Raw genomic sequence first — 24,039 nt, 5'->3', positions numbered from 1 at the left:
GCAGTTCAATGGCAAGTACAGGGGTAGACAAAAAAGTGAAGATAGGCGATTTTTTTTCGAAATTCAAATCAGCAAATAACTTTGCTTAAAATAAACCGATTTTGATAAAACCTGGACCATCGGTCGCGGAAACTCTTCCATTACCAGAGATGCTCCGGGTTTTCCGAAGGCATGTTAAAAATGCTCTATTATTCTGGTTATCATTTTATGTTACGTTTACTATGTGTAATTGTATTTTCAGCTTTCTTCAAAACTAGAACTAATATGACGACTAATGCTGGTTGTACATTGAAAATCCGTCAACTATACGCAGAGATATGGCCATCTCCATGAAAACGGTCTGTATGTGTGTGCGCAGTATCGACATTTTTTCCGGCAACTATCCTTGTCTCGCAACAAGTTTCGTCGGGAAATTCTTTTTCTTATTAAAAATTAGCCGGAACTATGTGCTCATAGGCTATGGTCGAAATACATTCTTTTATATGTTTTCTTCTTATATTAATGAGTGTAAAATTTAGCATGATAAACCAGTTCTTGACTACAACATTCTATTCAATAACAAATAAAAAGTCTTGCTCATTTTTGGGCATTTATCTTAATAGCTATACTCTTTCACCTTCATCTGATTTGCTCGCAGCAAGTTGCATTCGACGAGGATTCCTATTCCACTTCCTATGGTAAATTGGCCGGATCATACTAGGGAATCTGATGCTAAGGTGAAAATGCATAATTCAACAAGCACCTAAACAAGTTTTTGCCAGATTATGGAGGCTGAATCGAACAGTTTCCAAAGATATTCGATTGTCAGTTTCCCAGTTTCCTATCTACTTTCTGTTATGTTAAGATTCATTTAATTTTTATGCGTATTTATTTTTGAACTAATTGATAAATCTCATTTTTATTATTTGCATTCATTTTCTGCCGGTTAATCCCAACGAGTGGCAACTATCGACACCAGGAAGACGACTCCTAGCCTGATCCTTGCATGTCGCACTTATAAATACATAAACGCCGGGATCTGAGGCCTTTTTGTCCTATCTGGAAGAAGGCAAGGCAAAACTAACGCCAACGGCGCCGACCGGAATCCAGGCATAATATGGTGTGCGGCAAGCTCTGCAGTGCAACTCAACCACCAGTTTGTTTGTCAACTAAATCAACTTATTAAATAAAAATAAATCACCATATTACGTCGGGTTATGTTTGTTTTCCGATTTAAAGATCCGATTTATGACTTATTTTAGAAGATGAAAAACAACCGATTTCATCGGGAATCGTATGCTATTCATTTGAATACAATTATTGATCGGAATATTTACTTGCTTTTCATTAGCCGATTTCGTCGGCTATATTTTATTATTTGATCAAATCAGTTGATTAATCAACCGATTTCGTCGGCTATATTTTATTTTTAAATTGGATCAGTTGATTAATAATGTGATTCTTTAGGTTTTCATCGGTCGATTTCGTCGGTTTTATTGCTTTTTTGCGCTAAACTACGTTAGCCGATTAATCTGCCAACTAAGTAGTTTCAAATCTGGTGATTTGGTTGGCCGATTTAATGTATTGTTTAATCGCTAAACGCCCCTGTTAAGCTCCCATAAGCGTCTGTGCAACAAACAACCGATTCGTCGGATACAAAGTAGGCCGATCCAACCGACGAAAACCGACTAAGTCGGGGGAAAAGTCGGTGGGATGTTTTATGGGGTATTTCATTTTATGTTTTGAATAATCTTGCGATGTTTGTCAAAATTCGGACTGAAGATGCTTCATGAAGATGAATATTTTAGGCTCTGCTACCAACACGTGACTCCAATTTCTGTAGGTACAATTTGCACGCGATGTAACAGAGGATGATGGTTTCTTTGGCAACCTCGCACCACACACCCGATCTTTGATGAGCAGCGACTACTATCATGTTTGTTCAAGCAGACTCCGCACAGTTTCTGCCTATCCACCTCTCTAAGCCTCTCGGCGATATTCATTCGCCGGAACTCATCGCAATTTCTGATCAGATGATCCGTTCGCTCACAGATCCAACACGGCCGACTGACTGCCTCGCTTCGCAATCCTTCGCCCCGCTTCTGTTCATATTCATGAACATGCACAAACTCCTTCTTCCTAGGATTTTCTCTCCCAGGACGCGCTCGCGCATTCACTGACAGTAGTGTAAACTCCGTAACCTCGGACACATCCGAAACGATTACGATTTACTCAACTTCGGCCATTTGTTTATATTTTCCCTTTTTACCTCTTCAACGTACAGTCACTCTTAAAATACGCTCAGTGGAAGCTCAGTTTCAAAGGAAATTAAATTGTTGGCTCGGTTGTTTTTAATGCATTTCAATATTCATCCCTTCCTTCAATGTATGCGTACATAAAATGGTTGAAATTGTTTCTCTAAAGTTTATTTATTTAAAAATAATCTCAAAATACGCCTGTTAGATGTGACAAAATTGAGCGTACAGCGAATTTTTTTTTAATTTTCTTTGTTAAATATCTTTGCTGTGCATATGCACAGCACATGTTTCGAAATGGACAAATTGATATGAAATTTGCGAAAAAGAATCCACCTGTCTTGGAGGGACTCGAACCCTCAACCTCCTACTCTCTAGATAGGCGTGATAACCCCTACACAACAAGACCACTTAAAGGTCACGTTTGCGGAAAAGCCATCAGAATCCGAGTACCAACCTCCACCGCGGTTAGCTCTTTGATTTGTCCAATCTCCACATGTGCTTTACTGTTGTATATCCACAGTCAAGCGAGTGCACCTTGCCTATTAAACGAGAGGATCGCACTCCATGCCCCCAAAAACGGACTGGGCGGATTTGTATAGAGCCTTTCAACCGTTCACATTGTGGGTTGGTTTGCGGCAAAGCGGCAACGGCAGAACGGCAACGACAGTTTTAGAACAATTTATTCCGCTCTGCCGCAGTTCCGTTTTGCCGGATTGCCGTTCACATTGTGTTTGGGCACTTATGGTTCATATAAAGCCTACTTCGATGTTTTAAAATCTATTGGATATTGGCTTGCCACCATATATCATGTCACTGCAGTCATTCCAGTTTGTGTTTTTTCTCTTTTGTTCACTGTGTTTAAGTTTTCGCTTCGTCGCATTGACGTTTTCCCCCGGATCCATCATGGGAGACTCGGTGACCGACTCGGACAAACCCCTCCAAGAATATTCTGGCAAACAACGTGTTCTCGTCGTTGCCACTTGACGACGCCGGCAATCCGCCAAAGAAGCACAAGAAGCAGCTGTGTTTGTGAATGGCGATCCGCCGGATTTGCACCCGAAAATTCGCCAACTGATCGAAAAGGGGCTAAATTGTACTTTTCGGCTCTGCAGCGAAGGCGTGAAAGTGATGCCGGCAATAATCAATCCGTCGTGGAATTTCTCGAGGTCCACAAGTATGAGTATAGTACCCCACTCATGACCACCTCGGCATGAAGCCGTTCAATGCTTTGCTGCGAGAACTCCACGAAATAAAGGAAGAGCAAAACTCGAAAGTTGAGACCTTAAGTCAGTGGCCATGCACAAGATCGCTTGTCACGACAAGGCGAAGAAGTATCGCGACCAGCTTTACCTTGTCCATCTGGAGCACGGCTAGACCGCCTGGAAGAACCGGAAGCTGATCAACGTCATAAATTACGATACCGGCCAATATACCGCAACATCACGCAGTTGGTGCGCTTCAACTTCGGGCACGGCACCCGGAACTGCTGCACTGCCGTAATCTGAAAAAGTGACGTATGCGCCAAATTACAACGTACTAGTTTTCCATTTTTCTGTTAAAGAGCACGATGAGTACCGTGACCTGCCCTAATTCCGCGCATTGCCTAATACCGTGGATTTTATCCAAATTGATAAATATAGAGGTACTGTCTGTCAAACACATCACATTATTTGGTTGAATGCACAAATATATAGCAGAAACTATTAGCAAATTATTATTGTGGGTATTTGTGACGTAAATTAGGCGCTAAAAAATAAATGTGAAAATGTATGGCTCGACCAGCCAAAATTTTCATTCGCTTAGCAAAACGCTTAAAATTAAAGTTATATTTCCAAGTCTTGTAACTTAATGTTTTAATGATATTTACTTCCAATATCTCATTGAGCCCATTTTTACAGCTATAAATTATGAGCTGGGTACTGAAATGGTATTTAAAATTCTTGTTTTTGCATTTTTATTGATCAAAACAATTGTCGCGGTATTAGGGCATCTTCTTCGCCAGTAGTGCCTAATACCGTGACTCGGCTATCGTGAGGTTGATACTCAGAAAAATAAAACGTAACCATCACATTGGATACATAGACCACTAAACAATATCGTACAGGTATTGAAATATTCATGTTAGATATCTACGACATTTTATGCGTAGGATAACTATAGGATAACTATAGGGGAGCATCATCCAGATGAATTACATTTTGCGATATGTATTATTGCAGTACTTCCCCAAAGAGAAACTTATGTTGGAAGACTTGAAGATGATATACATCTAATGAACATGCAAATCGTCTTTATTGTGTTATTCAGCACATACGAATATGATATAAATTTATATAAATATAATATGCATATGCGATATTTACCACAGACTATACACGCAAATAATTTTCCTGTACAGTTTCCTTTAGAAATGTAGGTAGAGTATTTTTCATCTAGATACAAATCTTCCTATTGTCTTTTAATCTACTTAGACACTGGATTGGATATCATCTATCTAAAATCTAAATAAATGTGAAGTAAATTATTTGAAAAAACAATAAACTCCGTTAATATTGAGAAGTTGCTAACTTCCCAAGGAAATGATTATTTTTGTGTAAAACAGTAATTTTTTATGACGTTTTTTTTAGTATGACCTAATAATTCAATTGAAATTTGTATATGATTTAATTATTTACATATTTTATTGTAAATGTGCTCTTAAGTTCGTCATTTCAGCTTGTTTGATAGGGCACGGTATTAGGCAATTTTGTGCGCGGATTTTTGAATCTTCTTCGAAATGTACACGGTATTATAGCCTATTCAGATTACGCCATTAATGACATAATAATTGGCGTTTCAGGGTAAATACGCTTTATGATGACATTATTTACGTAATATTCCATACATTTTGCGCTGTCAAAAGATACCCGCTAAAAAGAGTCATGAAGAATTTATTACGAACAATTATTATATACGAGAGAGCTTTCGTTCTAACTGGAATGCAGGGAGAAATTCAACAAAACAAAACTGACAAGCATCACGCTCTCTTTGCCAGAGAGAAAATTCTCTCTGTTTTCATTTCGTTTCGTAGTTGACAGTCATGCTCTTTCTGTCGCAGCAGGGTCGAATGCATGTTCGATGGAAATCTTCTGAGCGCTGAAGAATAACTCGGATTGTGATGGTTTTGTGGAAAGCGTTTTATATGATAAAATATAATGATGATAATTATTTATTCTCTCTAGAATTAACATGAAGTATTTAACTTAAACCTAGATTTTATAGAACAAATCGAATAAATTTTTAAAGTTCAAGGGCCAATGCGGAAGACAATTTAAAACGTAGGAATGGTTGTAAAACGAAAATATTTGATGAATAAACATGATTTCATAAATTGTTTTAATTCTGCTCCTTGAATGGCTTAATATACTTTGGATTTCAACATTTTTCACGTGGGACAACTGTACGATTTGAATGGGATGTATATATAAAGTAGAATAACCTTAAATAAAACATGGATTGGTAATGCATTAATTCATCCAAAATCCAGTTTAAATTATATCACATTCACACGATTCGATTTTGTTAGAAGCTGTATCATTGATTGTCGAGTAGAACGCAATGGTTCAGTTTCCATTTTTGAAAAAAAAAAATTGCTGAGTTGCCCTTCATACATGGAGATACTGGTGGAAATACATTTTAGTTCGATAATATTTCTTGAAAATTGGTCCAATCGTCCATTTTTTGTTTATTTGTGAGAATTCCCAAAAGTATCTACATTTTTCTATCAAATCTCCGTTCGATCATAGTACAGAATCAAAATACTTTTTAAACTTAAAAATAAATTGAGGAATAGTCTGATTCCCCGAAGAACGGCGCACCCAACTAATGAATGTAGCTTCGCTCATTATCCTTAATGAGAGCTTCAAATATTCTTCGAAAATTCCTTTTCATATTTTTTTTTTATATTTTTTTTTCGTAGAAACTTTGTTCAGAAAAAAATGTTCAATTGTCGCCACACAAATGCTTGATTTCGCAAATTATATTTGAAAACTCTCCTTGATTTCAACCCTGTATTAGCGTGTAAATGGGGAAAAATGGAAACGTCAAGATATATTATCTTGCTGCAGTCTGAACACCTCGTAATAATTGGATACCCTCTCACTTAACAAAGTCATAAATAGCCCAATCTGAATAGGCTATTATAGGCATATTCATAAGTCAAATGTCGAACACAGTGGCGTAGCCACGGGGGTGGTTTTGGGTATAAAACCCCCCCAAAGACAACATTTTTGGAAAAAATTTTTTTTTTCAAAAAAAAAAAATGTTCAGAACCCCCCCCCCCCCCCCAGACCAATTTTCTGGCTACGCCACTGGTCGAACACTATTTCCTTCATTTTTTATGAGTTGAAGTACAAAACATATTTTTCCCTTCGAATGTATTTAATATTGATTGAAGCGACATAGTTTTCAAGGGTGATTGTTACAAATTAAATTTTATATAGCGAATTTATTGTGAACACGTTCTTAACCCCACGGTAATAGGGCATGTCACGGTACTACTCTGCCGCGATTCGCATAAGAGTCCCATGTCGATTTTTGACGATTTTAATTTTCTTCCAGAAATAAGCTTAAAATGACCTTATTTCTAAGAAAAACTAATAAAATAATTGGATTTGTTCTAGAAATTTGAAAATCAAATCCCACTTGTGTTGTCCCATCTTGCTATTTATTCGCATAACAGTCACATTCCAGATTTTAATACACTTTTGCACAAACAAATAAATGTAACTAAGGTTCATTTATTAGTTCCATAGCAATGTATACAGATAAAGAATATTATGTTAAACTTTCAGAACGATTGCAAGTTTTATCAATTTTTTAGATTTTTTTTAATTTCTCCATGTAAAACGAGTTTGAAAACTTCAACGGCATATTACTCAAGGTCTAGAAAACTGACATGGGACGCTTATGCGAATAGGGGCAGTACTCATTAACACCATTTTCGGAAAATGGTTAAAACGTCACTTTTTCAGATTACGGCAGTGCATTAAGCCGCGCTGCAACAAGTTTTTTTTACAACCAAGTACTTTCCCAAGCGGGCGGAATTCCTGGAAAATCGGAAGAAGGCTTCCACCCTTCCTATTCGGCTGCGCGGATGTAAATCTCGTTTCGACCTGTTCTTCACTCTTGGCATGCTCATCTTTGAAACGCTTTGTCTCTCAAAGGCAAAACCATTGAGCTGAGGGATTTCCATGAGGAGAAGGAAATAGACGTGGCGTTCATCACCGAAACGCACCTAAAACCGATTAATGCCGTTCTACACATAATTGTTATCCCATGTTACTTTTGATGAAACATGTCAAACTTGAATCAATTTGTCCCACTGAAAAAATGAAGTTGTTGTTTGATGATAATAGAGACTGAAGACCGTTTAAATAAGTAGTGATTCGTTTTATGCCCTGGCAAAGTGCTGCCTACGCTCATAACATCCCAACAATATTTGATAAATTTAAAGATCCAATCGATTCTGAAACTAGTGGAACAAATTGACTCGAGTTTGGATTTTTCCATCAAAGGTAACATGGGACAATTATGCGTAGAATTGCAGCGGAGGTAAACGTCAACATCCCAGACTTTTGCATCGTGCTATAGAAGAAATTGATTCCTCAAGGAATCTTTCTTGTATTTCAGTGAAAAACTTAATTGAAGAACTTAGATCATTTCGGAATTTACAGAAATGAAGAGAAGAAATCACGAGACGAGCCAGCCCGGGGCTGAAAGTCTCGCTAATAAAGACAAAAAAACGTTTATAAGAACAAAAAATCTTTCTTGTACCTATCTAACTAATTAAATAATACTAAATGTTTCAACAAAACTACGATGAAGTTCTAAAATCGAAATAAACAGTTTGCAAATATGACGACGTACTCTACTTAAAACATGACAACACTACAGATTTCTTCAAAATGAACGACACAAACAAGTGCTACTGATAGCTGTGCAAAACCGAATGACACATAATACCCTACTACCGTGAAGATAAATACCATATTGCTGTCGGGATCGACATTTCAAGAAGGATGCGTCCTCATTTAACGCTCATGATCATCTCGATAACACTTGAAAAGCTTCCTACATTGGCATATCGAAGAACAAGAAAACATATGTTCAATAATTGCCTGGAAACGTAGAAAGTAATTATAATAAACCTACCTGCATAACTGTTCTCCGACTGCGATCCATTGCCATTGTCGTCCAACATCAACGGAGACGCATTACACCGTAGCGAAAGATTGTTCAAGTTACTCTCGCTGGAAGCCGTATGAACAGGGACAACACCAGGAGACGTTGGGCTACCCCCACTCCCTAGCCCTCTGGTGCAGGTGATGGACAACCGTGGGGCCGGTTGTGGTCGATTGATTTGCTGCAACGATCCTCCATTCGTGCTGCAACTCAGCGGAAAATCAACCGATGCGCTAGTTGTGTACTCCGGTCGCTTCACGCCGGGTTTCCGCGACAGCTTCGACGGCTGAGCTACCCCAGTGATATTTGCGGGCATGCTTGCCGGCGCTGTAGTTGTAGCTGCCGGCTGAGCACTGGTTGTAAAATTTTCTTTGTCTTTCAGAAAATCCGGCAGCTCGAAGTTTATCTCAGTTCCACGTTGATCCTCCAAGCGAGAGCGTTGCGCACGTTTTAGCCCTTCGAGCAGCTCTGTAAATAATTTAATAGATTTATTTAATTTAAATTTAAAAACATAGGGAAATAAGGCTGATTTACCATCGTTCTGTGAACGCGTTGGCATCTGCAATTTCACTCCAGCCTTCAGCTTAGCAATTATGGGTTTCTTTGTTCCAACGTTACTGACACTTTCCCCACCATCCTCCGATCCAGCTGTAGAGCATTTCTTGCTTTTAGCACCACGGGCACTGTCCGACGGGGCATTGGAACCCCGCCTGCGGAAACGATCTCTCCGAGTCGACGAGCTGTCCGATGTGCAATCGTCTGGAACTTTTCCGTTAGCAATTTTGCCGTTCATTAGCTCGTTAAACACCTTGTTTGTAATTTCATCCAGCATGTTGAGCTCCTGTTTGTTATCATCTTTCAAATCTTCCTTGCTCTTCAACTGCAAGTTATTATTGTTATTGTTATACGACTGATTGCTATACATATTTTGGGACTTTTTAGTAATGTAACTGGAGGTGCTTCCGTTGGAAGATGGCATTGCAAAACTGTGCGGCTGGGATTGTGTTTGTTGATGGTGCAATTGCTGTTGGAAGTGATTGATGATCTGTTGGTGCTGGGAGGTAGCGATTACAGGCAGCGGTGGTACCTGACTTGCGTAAGCCCTTTCGGATCGCGATGCGATGGTTCGTGTGAGGTCCTGATGAAATTCACTTTCGTTTCCATTGCGAACTTGCAACCACAGTCCATCCACGCTCGTAACCGGATAAGTCATATCCAAATAGGCATCTTTGGAATAGACATTCATTTGATCCAACTCGTAGTTATATTTTAACAGTATGGGTCGCAGGACGTCGCCCAATGGCTTAGTGGCTTTACTTTTGACGGAAATCATTTTTCGGTTCGGAAGGCTTAACTTGAACACCACCCGTTGGTCAATGTTCACCTCCTTCCCAGCAAGACTAGAAGATGGACCATCCAGGTCCAAAGGCTTGTGATTACCGGCCAGAAAGGCTTCATACGCATTGTAAACGATACCACGCTTTTCCAGCAATCGCTCGACTAGTTCCTTGATTGTTTCGTTGGACCGTGTTTGAACAACCGTTGTTGCTCCATTCGACAATATCACTCGGCACAAAATATTACGGGTGTCGTCCTGATCGTACGACTTGCCGATGGCGGCATCAAAGCTAAAATTACAAAATAAATGTTGACATAATACGATGTAAACGCTTCAAATAATCCAAGCAATTTGATGACAAAGTACTCACCTAGCTAAGGAACTCCTAGAACTATGAATATCACTAGTAGAATTAGTGGACATAACCTTTAGCGTATTACTACTGCCTCCGGTTCCACCACCGTTAGAAAGCGAAGATTTTGCGCTTTCTTTGCGGCCCTCGGACTCCGCGCGGTCCTTAGACTTGCACCGGGTCTTACGGTGCCATGGAAGCAAAGATTTCCGTCGCCTATCCTCAGCATTACTCAACGACTTCTTCAGTTTGGTCGTACTTTGTAGTGCGAAACCGATCCTCAGCAATGGATCCAACTGCTCTCCCGGATAGGGCAAAGGGTGACCTTTCGCTTCTGAATCCTGGCACGTTTTGTACATGTCCGATTTGATGAACCGTTGATAGCTATCGAACTTCATCAGGTTGAAAATTTGCTTCTGAGCGGCGGCAAACAGAGTTGGTTCTGCCTGGGGCAGATTTTCCTTGGCAATATTCCGAGCGATCGAGTCCACGTTCACCGGCTCACTGCAACCCGATTCGAGGTGCTTGGCAAAAATGGCTTGGGCCTCCTTAGCGCGTTCTTCCCGATCCGTAATCTGCCGATAGCGTTCACACGCCGTCCAGAAATAGATATTTTCGGCGGAGAACTCCTTTTTAAGAAATTCCTGAAGTAAAAGTTAAATATTAACACAATTCAGCTTGAGCATGCATAGATAAGACTATCCATCTACTTACTGAAAACGTGTGCAGTCCAGCTGCATCCTCTAAAAGTTTCTCAAACGAAGTTCCCCAGGATGCGACTCCTACCGGACCTCCGCTATTGCTGCCCGTGCCGGCCGTCTGCGTTGAATCGGTCGTTACCGTACTGCCAGCGTCAATGTACGGGTTGTATCCACTCTTGGTCGAACTGTAGTCATCGTCAATGGATTTGGTGTAGACGTCGCTCTCCGAAGCTGCCAGCGATGAAGGCCTCCGGTGAGAGGAACCGGGTGTTCGTTGGTCACCCGATCGGGACCGCAGCGATGACTGGCCCCAACGGCGAAACGGCGAAGCATTGTGATTGATTTGTTTGTTCTGAAAAAGTTTATACAAAACAGGATAAAAAATAGATCAGATATTGTGTGAAGCAATGTAACGCATTTCAATTATTTGAAATAATGAACACAGCTTTAGGAAATATGGGATCAACATGTTTGGTAGCCCTAAGGCACGAATGATAAGGGTAAACTTAAATACGCAAAGTTTAAAATACACCACACGTGCGAAACTTTCACCACCATCGGAAAGCTTCACGCGGCAATATGAAGCTCGCAGACATAGAGCTTGAGGCAGCTTTAAACTTTGTATTCGAAATCAGAGTCTATTCACAAATTACGTAACGCAAGAATCAGAGTTTTGACCCCCTCCCTCCCCCATATAACCCATTAAGTGAAAATTTTAAATGCAGGCTTTTTTTGAAGCATATGGGTTTAGGTATTTGTTTGAACACATGATCCACGGTCGATTACAATGCAGCTAGTTGAAACCAGAGTCTATTAGGTATATAGAGTTGGGCAAAGAGGATCTTCTTACACTTATTCTGAATGATGCTCTTGTGGAATTGTAGAATTGTGGTATTTTGTGTATTATTTGATTGTTTTAAAAAGGGGTGCTCATCTTGCCCCATATGAGATAAATTATTCAATCTTTTTAATCATGGTCAAACATTTTACTGTGAATATTTAAAATGGCTCTAAAATATTCGTTGAAGACATATAACATGTGTAGTTGGTCAAGATTTTCATTAAAAAATGTTCATGTTTTTAAAAACTTTATTTTTTAATGCTGATTTCTTAAAAGAAAATTCAAATTTTCACCAACTTTCACTAATTCATCTGTTTTTTAGAATCATTTTATTTTTATAATATTTTTTCAGTGTCAAGTCTTATGTTGGACTATAGTTTAACAGTGCACTATGGTCCAGGATTCAGATTTACGCGAAAAGATGCATTTTACGCCAAAACTATATTTTTTAGAAAAAAATGTTCTACAAAATTGATGGAAATAGTAAGGCCATCTTTATGGTGCTAGAAAATATTTTTTTTAAATTCTCGGAATACTGACAAGTTATGTTCTACAATGTTGTAGCACCGCTTATTCCAATTAATTTTGCTGAAAAAGCTTTTTCTGTAGCTCTTAAGTTGGCTGCTTGAGAGCAATTTTACCTAATTGGATTACGGTTTGCCTGAAAAAACAGTATTTTTATCTACTTTTTTTGTTTTAGATTTCTCGAAAAAGTCGTCTTCGGGTGACTTTTAGAGCTCAAAAAAATGGTGGGTCAATATGCTCAATATCTTTTTCCGATCAAAAGTTATAATCGTTTTTCTGTCAAAATTACATTTTTTTCATAAGTTGATATCTCCGGTTAGGGCAGACCAAAAAAATATATTCACACGGCATCTGAAAGAGAAATTAATATTCTTTATTATGTCAAAAAATTAAGGATATGTTATTTTTTTATCTCAAGTTTCACCAATTTTACTAAAATCATGTTTTTTTCAAATAAATTGATATAACTCGACAACGGAAGAAGATACAGACGATATTCTTATAGCAAAACACGCGTTTTAAAAAGCCTCAAAAGTTTTCAGAAGGTGACATCCGTGAGAAATGAAAAATGAAACGAGCAGATCATAAATATTCTTTTTTGAGGGACACCCTAATCCTGGTAAGTAAAATTACTCTAAACAAGTGAGCTTGAGAGCTACATAAAAAGTTTATATAGCAAAGTTGATGGGAAAAAGCTGCGCTACAACTTTGTAGAACATTTTATGTCAATTTTCCGTAAAATGAAAAAAAAATTCACATTTTTATAAAATGGCTCACCCTATTTTTCAGTAACTTTATAATAAAGGCCCAAGTATTCAGAACAACTTTGTAGAACATATTTTGTTTCTTAAAAGTATGCTTCAGACCGAAAATGCATCTTTTCTCGTAAATCTTGCAATACGATGATAATGATAAAATTTATAAAAAGTGTTTAAGCTGTAGATTTTTTATTTTCCATTTCTCACGAATGTCATCTTCTGAAGACTTTTGGGGCTTTTCAAAACGCGTGCTTTGCTATAAAAATATCGTTTGTATCTTCTTCCGTTGTCGAGTTATATTAATTTATTTGAAAAAACATGATTTTAGTAAAATTGATAAAACTTGAGATAAAAAAATAACATATCCCCAATTTTTTGACATAATAAAGAATATTAATTTCTCTTTCAAATGCTGTGTAAATATATTTTTTTGGTCTGCCCTAACCGGAGATATCAACTTATGAAAAAAATGTAATTTTGACAGAAAAACGATTATAACTTTTGATCGGAAAAAGATATTGAGCATATTCACCCATCAAAAGTTGCATTTTTTTGAGCTCTAAAAGTCACCTGAAGACGACTTTTTCGAGAAATGTAAAACAAAAAAAGTAGATCAAAAATACAGTTTTTTTGAGGTACACCCTAATCCAATTAGGTAAAATTGCTCTAAATCAGCCAACTTAAGAGCTACAGAAAAAGTTTTTTAGCAAAATTGATTGGAATAAGCTACGCTACAACATTGTAGAACATAACATGTCAATATTCTGAGAAATAAAAAAAAATATTTTCTAATTTTTTTTATATGATGGGCCACCCTCTTTTTTGGTAAAACCATAATGATGGCCTTACTATTTCGAACAATTTTGTAGAACAACAGTTTTTTCTAAAAAATATAGTATTGGCGTAAAATGCATCTTTCCGCGTAAATCTGAATCCTGGACCATAGTGCAGTGGGGCGATCTTGCCCCGTCCTCCCCTATCGAGGCCCAATAGCCTCTCGGTTTCTTATGGGACATGGAATCCAATGTTGCTTACAAATCCTGAGAGCTGCACTAGAAATTGTTTCGCCGGTTTTCAGTTCTCGTGTATTTAAATTGCGGAATTTTCGTTTTTCCGTTTCGAAGATATGCCTTCCAACAACCATTAATCGGAAAATTAACTATCTCCAATTTGTCTAATTTATATATCATATGAAAGTAGGGCCCTCCTTAGCCTTAGTAAAATGCGCGGCTACAAACCAAGGCCATCCTGGGGGTGGCTGAGTTCGATTCCCGGTGCCGGTCTAGACAATTTTCGGATTGGAAATTGTCTCGACTTCCCTGGGCATAAAAGTATCATCGTGTTAGCCTCATGATATACGAATGCAAAAATGGTAGCTTAGCTTAGAAACTTTGCAGTTAATAACTGTGGGCTGCGAGGCGGCAATGTCCCATTGGGGGATATAATCAAGGATGTTATCGATCATTTAGTAATTTGCGTTCGACTTTGTATTGTACATAATATGAATAGCAATCGGTAAATCGAAGGCTTTTGAATCCTGCGTGTCCCAACCAGCACAGTGTATCGGGGGCTGTGAGACAAAACAAAAAATAGACAAAACGTCGAATAAACAAATTTTTAAAATCTTCATTGCAATCTACCTGATTGAGACAAAATGTTGAATAATATGTTAAGATTATATTACTGAACCAAAATCAAAAATCTAAAAACAAATGACTCCATTTGAAAGGCATGAAGGCCCGGAAAGCTCAGTAGCTTCGTTGCCCCTTTCAAAAGGATTGTGAGCCTCCTTTCAAGAGGATTGTGAGCCTCCTTTCAAGAGGATTGGGAGCCACCTTTCAAGAGGCTCGGAAGCCTCGGATGCGCGGATGTCTCCTTTAAAGAGGCTCGGATGCCTCCTTTCAAGTGGCTCGGATGCCTCCTTTCAAGTGGCTCGGAAGCCTCCTTTCAAGAGGCTCGGAAGCCTCCTTTCAAGAGGCTCGGAAGCCTCCTTTCAAGAGGCTCGGAAGCCTACTTTCAAGAGACTCGGAAGCCTCCTTTCAAGAGGCTCGGAAGCCTCCTTTCAAGAGGCTCGGAAGCCTCCTTTCAAGAGGCTCGGAAGCCTCCGTTCAAGAGGCTCGGAAGTCTCCTTTCAAGAGGCTTGGAAGCCTCCTTTCAAGAGGCTCGGAAGCCTCCTTTCAAGAGGCTTGGAAGCCTCCTTTGATGTGGCTCGGAAGCCTCCTTTCAAGAGGCTCGAAAGTCTCTTTTCAAGAGGCTCGGAAGTCTACTTTCAAGAGGCTCGGAAGCCTACTTTCAAAAGGCTCGGAAGCCTTCTTTCAAGAGGCTCGGAAGCCTTCTTTCAAGAGGCTCGGAAGACTCCTTTCAAGAGGCTCGGAAGCCTTCTTTCAAGAGGCTCGGAAGCCTCCTTTCAAGAGGCTCGGAAGCCTCCTTTCAAGAGGCTCGGAAGCCTCCTTTCAAGAGAATTGTGAGCCTCCTTTTAAGAGGATTGTGAGCCTCCTTTCAAGAGGATTGGAAGCCTCATTTCAAGGGGATCGGAAGCCTCCTTTCAAGAGGCTCGGAAGCCTCATTTCAAGGGGATCTAAAGCCTCCTTTCAAGAGGCTCGGAAGTCTCATTTCAAGGGGATCGGAAGCCTCCTTTCAAGAGACTCGGATGCCTCCTTTAGAGGCTCGGAAGCGTCCTTTCAAGAGGCTTGAAAGCGTCCTTACAAGGGGCTCGGAAGCGTCCTTTCAAGAGGCTCGGAAGCCTTCTTCCAAAAGGCTCAGAAGCCTCCTTCCCAGAGGCTCGGAAGCGTCCTTTCAAGAGGCTCGGAAGCCTCATTTCGAGAGGCTCGGAAGCCTCTTTTCAAGAGGCTCGGATGCGTCCTTTCAAGAGGCTCAGAAGCCTCCTTTCAAGAGGCTCGGAAGCCTCCTTTCAAGAGGCTCGGAAGCCTCCTTTCAAGAGGCTCGGAAGCCTCCTTTCAAGAGGCTCGGAAGCCTCCTTTCAAGAAGCTCGGAAGCCTCCTTTCAAGAGGCTCGGAAGCCTCTTTCAAGAGGCTCGGAAGCCTCTTTCAAGAGGCTCGGAAGCCTTCTTTCAAGAGGCTCGGAAGCCTCCTTTCAAGAGGTTCGGAAGCCTCCTTTCAAGAGGGCCGGAAGCCTCCTTTCAAGAGGCTCGGATGCCTCCTTTCAAGAGGCTCGGAAGCTTCCTTTCAAGAGGCTCGGAAGCCTCCTTTCAAGAGGCTCGGAAGCCTTCTTTCAAGAGATTTTCCGCGCTGCAAAACACATGATATCCATTGCATAAAAACTCTCTATTGCTCTTTGGTACGTTCTATCTTGGAATACGCTATCGTTGTATGGACTCCTTACTATAAAAATAGAGTTCAACTATTAAAAAAAGACCAACGCAAGTCTATTCGCTTCGCCCTTCGAAGATTTCCATGGAGCGATCCGTTGAACCATCCGCCTTATGAAGATCGATGTAAGTTAATTGATCTGGAGTTATTAGAAACACGTCGGAATGTTTTAAAAGCCTCGTTCATTTCTGATGTTCTTCAGACCCACATTGATATTATGATACTATAAATAGTGTGTGTCGTGTGTTCAATCGCTGTTACCTTGTTTTTGGACTTGTCGCTGATTTCCACTTGCCCCGTGTCACCAATAAGAATCGTTATCGTAAGGTGTTAGCTAGATAGTTAGTTGTAAGTTAGTTAGTTAGATAATATATTAAGCAAATTTTGTATGCATCATTTGGTATTTTGTATACTGTTGATATAAAAAGAAGAGGAGGTTTTGCGCCCATTTGAGAAAGAGCTTTTAATAATAGCTCTACTCAAATGGGCTTTTTCCTGCTCCAGAGAATAAATAAAATAAAAATAAAAAATAAATAAATAGACCATTGAACTTTGTAGTCTGTTCCTCATTTTGGATAGTCTTTGAAACTAATAAAATTGTGCTGTTTCTCATACTGTAACCAAAGATTTATAATATTTTCTCTAACTTTTGATTTCGGCGCCTCCATGAGGCAAGGCAAGCGCCCTTGGCGGGAGCAACCCGGCCAACCACACGTTACGGCGCGAGTTCTTGTTACTTGTTTCTCATTATTGATTCATTTTTTTTACTACTACAAACATCGTGGTATTTTCAGGGGAGTTTCGGACAACTTTTAGAGGAAATTCGTAGAACTTTTCGAGAAACGAAAAGATGAGATGTTGAAGAATTTCTCGACGAAATTTCGTAGAATTTGCAGAAGAAAATATAAAGATTTTTTTCGTGGACATTTTGAAGAAATTTATAAGAAAATTTGAGAGAACTTTCCTTAGAAATTCCGGGGAGTTTTTCTTAAAAACTCCAGAGAATTATCGAAAAAATACTGAAGAATTTCCCGAAGAATCTTTGAAAAATAGTGAGAAAATTTTGAAAAATTTTCCTAAGAATATCTAAAGAGCAATTTTGAAGAATTTCCCGGCAAATTTCGGAAGAAATTCGCTTGAATATTCTGAAAAGATTCCTGAAAAAATCGGAAAAACACCGCCGTCACTGAGTAAAATGGGGACCAACACCGTCATCCACATCTAGCCCATTGGCCTTTCATTCATTTCGTTATGATGGGATGAACATGGGAGACAACTCTTTTGTCTTTTTCAGTAATTCAAAATCCTGTATGTCGAAAACTATTTTCACTGCCAATTACTTTTTGAGCCCTAGGGGGGCTAATTTTTTTCTAGGGAGGACTTAGCCCGCTACTGTGCCGAGATCTACTGTGATATTCTGCTGTACAGAATCCACACAGAATCTATTTTTAGATTTCCATTGCTCATTATTGTTGCCGTTGCCAGGCCATCAATGTGAGTGAGCAATTCCGAGGGTGAAAATTATGTAAAACAAGCAAAGGCATGCAGTGCCTTGTGCAAATATAGCTTTCTGAAGATTTAAGCAAATAAGTTAAAAATTCTTAAGTTTAAAGCTTGGAATCGTATATAAAATAATTTAAATTTGTAGCTCGTTTATTTTTTTCTCGATTTCATCATGTTGCCTTATTAAGTAGTGTGGGTGTTTTGCATCATATTCTCTTGTAAACAAAAACGTAAATATTCAATATTGCAATATAAATAAGTATTGGAGTTATTTGACATTGGGGGATAAATTCATCCCCCAAAAAAGAACAAACAGGCAAGCCTGTCAAAACCCCGGAGTGCCATGATATAAACATAACAGGGACTGAAACGCAAGTTATTGAAACTAACGATTTGAGAAACGTTATCAATGTAGCCAAGAAAATATAACTTAGAATTAGGAATAGAAATTAATGTTGAGTTTTTTTAGTATAATTAATATGTTATAGAACAGCGGTTCTCAACCTTTTTCTTGAGAGGTTCCCCTCCAAACTTTCGCATAAATTGAGGTACCCCCTCTTGAAAGTAGGCTTCCAAGCCTTTGAAAGAATAATTCCGAGTCCTTTGAATGGAGCCTTCCGAACCTCTTGAAAGAAGCTTCTGAATCTTTTGAAAGTAGACACCTCTAGACAAGAGGCTTCCGAGCCTTTTGAATAGCGGTTTTCGAGCCACTTAAAAAGAGGATTCCTTTGCATCTTGAAATGGCGCCTTTTGAACGAAGAATTATTTAGAGCTTCTTGAAAGGAGATTTCCAAGGCTCTTGAAAGGAGGCTCCAGATTCACTTGAAAGTAAACATTCGAGCCTCAAGGAGCCTTCCGAGCTTTTTGAAAGAAAACTTCCGGCTTCCGAGCCTCTTGAAAGTAGGCTTCCGGGCCTCATAAACGAGGCTTCCGGGTCTCTTGAAAAGAGGTTTCCGGGCCTCTTGAAAGCAGGCTTCCCAGCCTCTTGAAAGGAGCTTTCCGAGCTTTTTGAAGAGAACCTCCCAAGCCTCTTGAAAGTAGGCTTCCGAGCCTCTGGAAAGGAGGATTCCGAGGCTCTATAAAGTAGGCTTTCGAGCCTCATGAAAAAGGCCTCCGAGTGTCTTGAAAAGAGGTTTTCGAGCGTCTTGAAAAGAGTCATCCGAGCCTCTTGAAAGGAGAGTTCCGAGCCTTTTAAAAAGAACCTTCCGATCATCATGATAGGAGGCTTTCGAGCTTTTTTGTAAGAAGGCTTCCGACTTTCTTGAAATGAGCCTTCCGACCTTTTTTGAAATAAGGCTTCCGACCCTCTTAAAACGAGGCTTCAGGGTCTCTTGGAAGGAGACTTCCGAGCATCTTGAAAGGAGGCTTCCGAGTCTCTTGATAACAGGCTTTCAAGCCTCTTGAAAGGAGCTTTCGGAGTCTTTTGAATAGAACCTACCGAACCTCTTGGAAGTAGGCTTCCGAGCCTCTTGAAAGGTCAACAGTAAGGTCGTCTTCAGTGTCACATACTTAACTCGACTTACGAAATACGTATCTGGCAAGGTACAATCAAGTGTAGAATTAAATGGGAAGGTACAAACTCGTTTTAGTACAAGTGAAGACATTCCACTAAAAAGTTCAAAATAATTTTCGCAACAAAATTTGATTTACTGATCGCCATGCATATTATGTACAAGACAAATTTTTGAAATAAAACATTCACAATTATCAAAACTTCATCAATAAGTTTCGATTGGAATTTAATACGTCCGCCATCACGCATTTTTGTCCGAGATACCCCTAGGGCCAGCGAAGGTACCCCCAGGGGTACATGTACCCGAGGTTGAGAACCGCTGTTATAGAAAATAGAAATTATCGTACTACTTTCCTGGGCATAAAAGAATCATCGTGTAAGCCTTATGATATACGAATGCAAAAATGGTAATACGGCTAAGAAACCTCGCAGTTTTTAACTGGAGAAGTGCTGAATGAACACTAAGCCGCGAGGCGGCAATGTACCAGTGGGGGATGTAATGCCAATGAGATGAGATGATTGATTTGGGACCATTGTTCCATTGACGCTGAAGGTCTTAGGGTCGATTTCTTCACCTCCGCTTAGTGCTTAAACCCGGTTTAATCGTATGGGTAAGCACCGCTTAAGAGTTAAGCGGAGGTGAAGAAATTGGCCCTTAAACGACAAAAACCTAACCGTGTAAAAAAACTGTATATTAGAAATGAACAACTACAAAGTTTTCCAGAAGAAAAATTTAAATTTACTACAAAAATTTTTTTTTTTTTAATATTAAATTTTAAATTGAAGAATGTAAGAAGGGATGGATATATGGAATACGAATTGATAAGGGAGGAAATCTTGCAAATCGGACCATCCGTTCGGGAGCTATATTGCCTCGAAGGAAATGCGAACTCATTTTTATATATAGAGAAGAAGAAAATTATTGTTTTATCGGCAATTTCTTAATCTTTTATGCAAAATTACCAATTTCTTAGAAGGAATATTCAGTTAAATCGAATAAAAAATATAAAATTAATGCATGAAAATCTGCTGCTGTTAAGATTTCGGTGAATTGAAACAAAATTCACCAAAATCTGTAAAATGATTGAGTTTAACAATTTTGTGAATGCCACGCTCTAGCGCCCATTATTGGATGTAAATAAATTTCATTTTTCAAGCAATGGAGTGTTTAGATTTCTTCAATATAGTCCAATATTTATAGAAAAAGGATAAAAATCTTTAAAATCGGTTGGAAAACGGCTGAGTTATTAGCCCATACTTCCTGACCACTTTTCGTGACGGTCTCAAATTTGAATCTGCTGAATGACCCCCCTATCTTCCCGAAGGACGTAATCCTACGTCAAAAGTGAATTTTTTAATCCAAACGCTTTGTAGGAGAAAGATAGATATCGTCTATAACAGAATAGCAATTTACAACAGCAGTATCAAAACAAATATATCAATTAGTTGAAATGTTAATCATTGCGAAGACATTTCTGTACCAGAGAAAGTCCCATTCCAAATGCAGAACGCGTAAAGGAAAGATGAAAACACAGATTTTCTCAGTAGATACAAAGCCCAATAAAGTTTGCTTACGTCATCGTTGTACGGCTGAACCAGCTCCACCAAAGACGACCTCAGCGCCGACGGCACCACCAACGAATTATCCTCCGACGAAGTGTCCGTGGTACTCGAAATGATTGAGGAGGCCGTCGTCGCACCACCCCCGCTGGACGACGACGAAGACGTAACACTGTTGTAGATTTCGTCCTCCTTGATAAAGCCCATCACAAAATTGAGGTGATGATCGTGACCCGCACTGGTGAGGAGCATCGTCGATGCCGGCGTAGTTGCTGCGGGGCCCGACAGCAGCGATAGTTGAGGTGGTGGAGGCGAGCTCAGGAAGTTTCGCCTGCGCTGGTACTGCTGGAGCTGCCGCAGAGCACTGCCGAGGCCCCGCAACGAACCACCGCTGCCAGCGCCGAACGAGGACGGCGTTGAGGAGGATGATAGCGAGAGTGGAGTGGCCGACGACGTCGGCGAGGTCGATGATGAATCGCTATTATTGTTGTCAATTGTTGTTGTTTGGGGTGATGGTGCTGCCGATCCGCTGAAGTGTTGACCATTCATTCGCATTCACTTTGGCACCGGGTTTGCTTTTAGTTTTGTGTTGCTTTATTTTTAGAATCGAATACTTCAGGCACTTCCTAATCGAGTTTGTTTTCTTTGGATTGTTATACTTTTCTTCCACAATTGCCACGTATTGGAACTGGTTTCTTGCGATTATGCTGATTCTGCATTCTACTTCTCTACTAACACGTTGGCTTCATTTCGCTGCTTGTTGTTTCTTTTCACTTCGCTAATTGTTTCAATTCAACGTTATTATAATTTAATGGAAATTAGTCTTCATTTTTATTCTCTTCATTTTCTCACCGTGCGACTGCTTCTTCCTCACAAACTAACTAAATCACATTGCTTCCGTGAGTCGTTGCACGATAAAGCCAAAAACCTCAGGCCTGAAAATTCAATACATTGACGACTTGATGTGGAGCTGGAGAATCCCAAGAGCAAGCAAGGTGTGTCCAGAACCGTAATTGTTGAATAAACATAAACTTTAATCTTTTATTTATATCAACCAACATCTACGTTATTTAGATTTTTCTATATATTGGAATACGTAAGTCGGATTTTTATGATATATTGTTTATTCGACTGTTAATAATGGATGAACAATGTCAAAAGATTATTTTTTAAAAAAGAAACGATGTTCGTTTTTCTATAATAACGTTTTTGGGCACACCATGCGGTGATTAAGAGAACTCCACCGCATCCACTTAACCTGTGCCGGCGGTAGCAGCCCGTATTTGGCACCGAAAGATAATGAAAGGAGAATAAAATGCAGAGGACATTACGCACGCCAATATCAATGAAAATCAATTGGGCAAGAATCTGTCGGATTGGAACAATTTGTGCAAACCAGCAACGAAAATTACTGTCACCACAGAGGTGATTCCCACAATTTAATGCTCAAGGTGAAACCAGTTCATGCTTCAATTTTTCAGTGCTACGTAGTAATCCTTAAAAATTCGCGCATAAAATACAATGCAATAATGAAGTTCCATTGTGATTCTTTTTTTCTTTTCAACGTTCACGTAGAAATAAATCCGCAATTTCGTTACCAAAGATTCATCCTAAAACGGTCAATCACATTCACCTCTCTCTTAGCATTCGATTTTAAAACCCGAAAAAAAAAACAAATCTATCAACGTAAATTTTCACTGACAATTTGATTGGCCATTTCGCTCTTTCTTTGTCCCGTCGATCGAGGTCAAAATTATTTTGACATTTTCCGCATTTTATTAGCCACTTTTTTGGGTACTTTCAACGATTTTAATAGCAACGTTACTTCTCGAATATCGGGTTTCTTGAACTTCCACGTTCAAGCGGTAACTTTGTAATTTTACGATCTGCGTCGATTTGTGTTGTCTCCGCGCAGTTAAGAGAACATACTTTCGAAAAGAAAAAAAAAACTCTTATGAATTGCCGCCGGTAGAAAATCCTTACCGAAATGTGGCATTGTTAAAGGACTAGTTCCGTTAGTCGATCGTATCATCAGAAATACAAAGTTTAGTTCTTATTTGTCTGAAATCATCATTTAAATTCAAATGGCAAACCAGTGTCAATAATCAAGATCATATTGGGAGGCATATAAAATAAATTTATTACAATTTACAAAACAAAAAGTTGATTCTGTATAAAACTCCGGACTGCGATCAATTGCGAAGGCTATCTGCTTCAATGGGCATAATTTGCCGCTACCAGTTTCCAAACATGTGCGTATCCTACATTCCGTAACGATGAACCGGGTCCGGTACCGACAGAGATAGGTGTAGTTCAGCAGTCAGGCCAGCGCACCTACAGAAAAGGTGGGCAATCAATCCGATAGGGTTCCCTTTTTCGGCAACGATCTTGCGAGAGATTCTATTGACCATGATGGGTGAAATCACAGCAAAGTTGACGTAGTGCTAAGTACCGTTTCGATTCATATTCCGAACACTTAACTCATTTCGGAGGTCTGTATGTCACATGAACTAAAATATTTTAATATATTAATTGTTTCCATCGGGTAGCACAAGAATAGAAGTTTCATATAAGCGCTTGATATTCATATGGTATTGATTGTAACATATCAATACTGTATGATGTTATTCTGCGAAACATTATCGCAAATGGCCCAAAGGGCCCTCCTTAGCCGTGCGGTAAGATGCGCGGCTACAAAGCAAGACCATGCTGAGGGTGGCTGGGTTCGATTCCTGGTGCCCGGTCTAGGCAATTTTCGGATTGGAAATTGTCTCGACTACCCTGGGCATACAAGTATCATCGTGTTAGCCTCATGATATACGAATGCAGAAATGGTATCCTGGCTTAGAAACCTCGCAGTTAATAACTGTGGAAGTGCTTAATGAACACTAAGCTGCGAGGCGGCAATGTCCCAGTGTGGGGATGTAATGCCAATAAAGAAGAAGAAGATTATCCCAAATGCCGAACACGTATAGTAAAAATTGTCTTAAATTCCGAACACTTTGATTCAAATTACGTACGGTACACCACCTTAAAAGCATTAAAGTAAGAGAGAAGAATATATGAATCTCTTTTATTGGAATGTATTCAACCGTCTAAGACTAATTAAGTACTGTCCATTTAATTCCACCAGTTAATTTTCGTTATCTTTGCAGATAC

The 24,039-nt window shown here is 39.4% G+C and overlaps 2 protein-coding genes across 8 annotated transcripts in view; one reads left to right on the top strand and one right to left on the bottom strand.

Annotated features, from left to right (window-relative positions):
• Positions 1 to 24,039, top strand: part of LOC134227125 (uncharacterized) — a 197,099-nt gene that overhangs the window by 1,115 nt on the left and 171,945 nt on the right. The gene's annotated exons all lie outside the window — the stretch shown is intronic.
• The window catches only part of LOC134227123 (regulator of G-protein signaling loco), a 152,300-nt gene that overhangs the window by 5,729 nt on the left and 122,532 nt on the right, over positions 1 to 24,039 (bottom strand). For 3 of the 7 annotated variants that reach the window (XM_062708400.1, XM_062708399.1, XM_062708402.1), the window contains 4 exons: positions 10,865 to 11,203; positions 10,169 to 10,794; positions 8,994 to 10,087; positions 8,430 to 8,927 (listed from right to left, as the gene is read on the bottom strand). In XM_062708400.1, coding sequence (XP_062564384.1) covers positions 8,430 to 8,927; positions 8,994 to 10,087; positions 10,169 to 10,794; positions 10,865 to 11,203 — 2,557 coding nt within the window. Of the gene's footprint in view, positions 1 to 8,263; positions 8,349 to 8,429; positions 8,928 to 8,993; positions 10,088 to 10,168; positions 10,795 to 10,864; positions 11,204 to 20,895; positions 21,816 to 24,039 lie in introns of all 7 variants that reach the window. The other 4 variants (XM_062708404.1, XM_062708401.1, XM_062708405.1 and 1 more) reach the window with 4 other exon arrangements.

Source organism: Armigeres subalbatus, chromosome 3, assembly GCF_024139115.2.
Source record: "Armigeres subalbatus isolate Guangzhou_Male chromosome 3, GZ_Asu_2, whole genome shotgun sequence".
In the NCBI taxonomy this organism is placed as follows: Eukaryota; Metazoa; Arthropoda; class Insecta; order Diptera; family Culicidae; genus Armigeres; species Armigeres subalbatus.
The sequence above is the reverse complement of the archived record's forward strand: the minus strand, read 5'-3'. Positions and strand labels throughout refer to the sequence as shown.